Below are 5,845 nucleotides of genomic sequence, written 5' to 3'. Positions count from 1 at the left end.
TTCTCATATATCAACACATAGCAACCATTAGTTTGCACATAGCAACCGGTTTCTTCCAACATGGAGGACAAATGGGCATTCTAAACATTCTGTGAAAAGCCTCTATTGGATTCAAAAAGACGAAAATACTAAAAAGATAGTTATGGCCTAACTATGAAGTAAACAGTATTTCTTTTTATCATAGGAATCATGTAACCTACAGGTAATTGGAAAGAGTTAACATGTAGGCTATCTAAACCCATTTCAGTCTTTCAAGAGGTAATATAATAAACGTGGAAACTATTTTAGCAAAAAGAAAAGTTTGAACTCTCATTGTGGGTACAGACAGTTGTGAAAGAAATAAACGTATAAATGTGTCTCTAAGATTAAAAAAAATAAAAATTAAATAACGTTCTTTAATAATTGCCTACTTTTATACAGCAATACTTTCTAGTTATCACATGTCCTCCTGACTGTGATTCAAGCACGAATTCACTGACAGGATTGTATAACTAACCCAAAACACATTAAAACAAGCAGAGTGAATGCCTTGAGTCCTGTTTCAATCACACTTCCATCTCATGTCAGATAAGTCAACCCTATCACTCGGTGAATAACTAGTCTAAGTGAGCTCTGAAGAAACAGCCTGTTAATAAGCTCAACATGAGCTGGACATGATTGAACATAGCCTGACAAAACATGCACATGCATTCGCAAACACATCAACATATAATATGCATGTGCATGTGCACGTGCACACACACACACACACACACACATACATAAACATAAACAGTGGCAAAGGATAGCTCTGTGTCATTTCAAATATCATTCATAGACATGTTTAATGTCGAGGTTGCTTTTGATGAAGTCGATGATGCTCAACGTGTTAAGATGAGGTCATTAATACTGTGCGATTATCAAGTTAGATTATTTGTAAAATTGTCAAAAAAAACTAAATAAGAAGCACATTTCCACAAGAGCCAAGTCAGCACTTTCAATCTCCCCCCCCCCCCCCCCCCCCTCCCAGACCCCAAATCCCCTACAATATTGTAGACTTGTAGATGTAGTCAAAATAGCTTTCAGGAGCCCAAACTCCCATAACGAAACATAATTGAAGTTGTGTTTGAGGTCAAAGGTCATACAATGAACATAGATGACGTAGAAAAACAATAGAAAGGAGTCTGGCGGGACAGGTTTGCTTGTGGACAGTTGCAGCTTAGCGTTTTCTTCTTTTTGTTTCTTTTTTCTTTTTTCAAAAACAAATATACATAATTATACAGTATATTACATACAAATATATCCTTCAATTTATAATACAGCGATTTCTTTTTTTTCTATTTTTCTTATTAATAATCATCTCTTAAATAAACTGTGGTTCATTGCACTTTGTTAAAATAATTAATATATGATTTATTTTTTTTAAAGGCAATAGTGTGATTTTTCTTTTTTAAAAAGGTGAAAAAGATATTGTACCATAAGCCTGATTTAGGATAATAGTAAAAATAAGAAGATCTGCAATATACATATCTGTAAAAGACCCCTCACCTATTCATATACACGAATGTATGTATATATTCATATACACAAATGTATGTATATCTCCATGTATGCAGCGTGTCCTTTTCGTATGACATGTGGTCCACCCACACAAACATCTCTGTGCCCATGCATGTCTGTATGCCAGGTTATGTCATATTGGTGCTCCACGCATACATACATTATATACATACATTATTATTATTATAAAATAAATAAATACAGGAACAACATTCTTGATTCATGGTTTTCTGGTTTTCTTCAAAGCGGTATTTGGTACAGTCTTTGACTTAAACCATTGCTTTCTACTTGTTTGGGGTGCCTGATTTGGAGTCCCTCGTAGTCGGGTTCAACAGTCTACTGAGCCTCCCTGAAGAACATACGTTAACAGGTGGGGAGTTGTATCTTTATGTCTGTGTCTGTGTGTGTGTGTGTGTGGTGTGTGTGTGTGTGTGTGTGTGTGTGTGTGTGTGTGTGTGTGTGTGTGTGTGTGTGTGTGTGTGTGTGTGTGTGTGTGTGTGTGTGTGTGTGTGTGTGTGTGTGTGAGTGCATGTGTGTGTCCAGTGTAATGAAGGGGGACCAACGTCTTTGGCCTGAGGAGAAAGTACTGTGTGTGTGTAAGTATGCGCGTGTGCAAGCGTGTGCATGCGTATTTGTATGTATGCGTGTGTGTGCATGCGTGTGTGCGTTCATGCAAGCGTGTGCATGCGATATGTATGTATGTATGTATGTATGTATGTATGTATGTATGTATGTATGTATGTATGTATGTATGTATGTATGTATGTATGTATGTATGTATGTATGTATGTATGTGTGTGTGTGTGTGTGTGTGTGTGTATGTATGTATGTATGTATGTATGTATGTATGTATGTATGTATGTATGTATGTATGTATGTATGTATGTATGTATGTATGTATGTATGTATGAATGTATGTATGTGTGTGCGTGTATGTGAGCACGCCAAGGATGGGGATTGATCTTGCATGGACAATATTGTCCTTGTGAATGGATTGTACCCCAAAACAAAAAGAAGCTCAGTCCAAAGTGTAGTCCAAGCGCACCCTGTATAGGAGGGTGTTGTACTGTAGGGGGTTCTTATCGGGTCCAGGTAGAGGGTGGTTCCCCATTCCCCCCCCTCCCCCTAAAGGGTCTCAATGGGCTGGTGGTTGGGATATAGGACCCTCGCTCCCCCCCCCCCCCCATGGCCCCCTTCCCTCATCTCCACCCACACTATCCCTCCATCAGTCTGTCCATGATGAGGGAAGGGGGCGGGGTAGTGAAGCGTCCGGCTGGAGGTGTGTTAGCTGTAGGCCCGTGGAGGGAGGACTCGACTGGGGTCTGTCATCTCCCCTTATCACCCCCCCCCACCAGCTCAGTGGGAGGGCTAGATGGGTCCCTCGTTATGAGCGCTGTGGTTGAGGCTCCTACTGAGGCCCACACAGTTCTGCTGCTGGTTGAGCAGGTGGGAGGCCTCGGTGGCGGAGGCGGTGCCCGTGACGACGGGGACCGCCGCGGGGGTCTCCACGACGTCATGCAGCTCCGTCAGGGTGAGCTCGATCCTGGTGAACTCGCCCTCCATGGACTGGGGCGTCTTGTCAATGCGCGATGCCGTCAGGGCATTCTGGTACTGTTGGCGTGTCACCTGGTGGGGAGATGTAGAGTGTGTGTGATTAGGTTAAGATGCTACATGATACAACATTGAAATGTATGGTTTTCTCTTTTTTAAGCACAATGCAATAGTAGAGGATGACACAATATGAACAAAACATACTCAAACAATTTGCAAAAGGTGGGATTGAGAGACACGGGATAATACATCAAGGATCATATGGTCACATATATTTTCTAGTATAGAAGCAGATTATACAGAGGTACAGTCACTCAGTGTGATGAAAGGTTCTTCATATGAAGGGTTGTTATATCTTGTAAAAGGTTTTGTTCTTATTTCTCAACCAGTACCAGATGTGGTTCTAGGAGTTGACAAGGTTCAGCGCTAAGCTCAGACCATCTGGGGCTGTGTTCCACAAAAAAAATAAGTTTCATTAATTTTATTAAATTTCAGCGTCTGGTATATTTTCTAAAATATTTGACATATACCAGATTAGAAAAACATTGAAATTGGATAAACAAACACGTTTGTATATCATTGAAGCTGCAGGTGAAGCGGAATAAGGTGTTATTTGGTTTGCCAGTCAAAGGGATACATTTTGTGGTTCAGCACCTTGGAGAGCTCACCCTATGTTCCAAATGATTAAAACCAAACAGGAAAACACAGCTTCCCTGAAAGTAACGTCCAACGGCTGACATGGTGCGCAGTTATATATTTAGCGGAAAAAATTAACACAAGATCTTGGAGGACTGTATCTGTGTGTGAAGACCTGTGCAGAGAAAGGTGATTCCGATTGCAGCTGGTGTAAACAGCCAGGCTGTGAGCCGGGGCGGGGCGGGGTAGTGGAGTCCCTGGTGTCAGTCTCTCCACACACAGGTGAGGGTGGGGAATCAAATTAATGACATGTCCTGATGATTATAGATCTTTGTCCTCTGTCAGAAAGATTCGGGGCTCGTCAAAAAACAATTGGGACTAAAGCCCGGGAATCCTGATGCTGTCGTCACCGATGACCAGTACATTTATTTTCTCCAGAGGTATGCAGCTATTGTAGCTATCCCATATATATATATATATATATATATATATATATATATATATATATATATATATATATATATATATATATATATATATATATATATATATATATATATATATATATATATATATAGTGTAGATATCGCAATAAGGAAAATCTATAATACCTACATACTCCCTGTTTTACTGTATGGTATGGAATGCATCACATGGACAACACCAGTCATTAGTGACATGGAGGTCTTTCAGAACCACATTATGCCATTTATGACAGGAATCACAGGATATAAGTTAACCAACCACAAATGCATTACCGATCTTCGAGCTATGACCAGACTAATCTCCGTGAAGTAGGGCTGACCCCTATTAGTCGACTAATCGGTGGAAAGGAGCCGTAGTCAACTGCCAACCTCTTAGTCGAATACAATTTTTTTTTTTAATTATTTCCAAAAGAAAAGAGGCCTAGAAGCGTGGCTAATAGTCGACTAACGGCTAATTTTGGCCAATCGTAGTCGACTATCCAAATACTTAGTCGGGGACAGCCCTACCGTGAAGCATACCTACGGTCAAAAACCCTCAAATTCTTTGGGTACATCAAAAGAACAACGAAAGGTGTGTTGAGGGTATAATAAATTGTGGCGTGCCCAAACAAAGATGGAGGAAATAAATTGCAGGCTAGTGAACCCTCTGTGAGTTTTATACTGTATACCTCCTGCAACATGCTGGCCAAATTAAGTTTTAGATTAAACAAAATACCCAACCATTTAAAAGGAAACATATGCTAAAAAAATTAAATTATAAAATTGCATACAGACAGTGGTAGAATTAAACTTTTCACTTTTGTCAAAATGTACCTTGTATCGAGATAACCATTTCACTTTAATGAATTCTCTAAATGGAAATCATAGTTAGATAGAGGACAATGTTGTCAGCAAAAAGTGATACCTTATGTGTGTCTGAGCCAACCTCAAAGCCAAATATGAGAGTTGGTTTTCAGCCAGGTTTGATGGGACGCACAAAAAGGGTAGGGCTCCGACGTTTCTGTGTGCGTGTGTGTGTGTGTGCGTGTGCGTGTGCGTGTGCGTGTGTGTGTGTGTGTGTGTGCGTGTGCGCGTCTGTGGCCTCTCACCTTTATATACTGCAGGTCGGAGCTGGCCCTGACCGAGTAGTCAGGTACGTAGATCTGTAAGAAGGCATTGAGTTGGTTGTTACTGCTGCCCAGGGAAGGTGTGATGGCGTCTATACGATCACTCCTGTTCACAGAGTCTGAGTGGTTCAGTCCAAACGGCCGTGGGGGGGACTTGTTCTCTGTAAGGAGATGATATGGCAGGAGTAGCCTTTTAAATCACACAAAACACGTCTGAAATGTGGAAGTTACTCAAGAGAGCTCAGAGGACCATACCGGTCTAATGTTCACTTCTCTCCATACTGGAGATACTCTTAGTAGGATACTCCTCCTACTAATATGTCTCTACTACTATGCACTCAACACTGCAGCACCCACGTTTCAACACTGTTTGATGAACATTGTTACTCAGCTGAAAGAGTTGTACCCTTCCTGCTGACTTGTCGTACAGAACTTGTAAGTGACAAATAAATCACAACAGTCTTTAACTCACTTTATGTTAGTAGGTCGCTCACAGTGTGTGTTTTAGCAGATCTCAGCCTACCATAC

General features: G+C 40.8%; 1 protein-coding gene across 1 annotated transcript in view; it reads right to left on the bottom strand.

Moving 5' to 3' along the window:
- Positions 1–2,907: 2,907 nt before the first annotated feature.
- cnnm2b (cyclin and CBS domain divalent metal cation transport mediator 2b) overlaps positions 2,908–5,845 on the bottom strand; it is a gene marked incomplete at both ends in the record, with an annotated part of 99,619 nt that continues 96,681 nt past the window's right edge. Inside the window, 2 exons of the mRNA XM_084319089.1 lie at positions 2,908–3,165; positions 5,300–5,478. Of these exons, the coding sequence (XP_084175215.1) occupies positions 2,908–3,165; positions 5,300–5,478 (437 nt within the window). The remainder of the gene's footprint in view (positions 3,166–5,299; positions 5,479–5,845) is intronic.

The sequence above is a fragment of the Notolepis coatsorum genome (assembly GCF_963971535.1).
Source record: "Notolepis coatsorum genome assembly, chromosome: 7".
Lineage (NCBI taxonomy): Eukaryota > Metazoa > Chordata > Actinopteri > Aulopiformes > Paralepididae > Notolepis > Notolepis coatsorum.
Note: the sequence above shows the minus strand (reverse complement) of the source record. Positions and strands in the feature narration are given on the sequence as shown.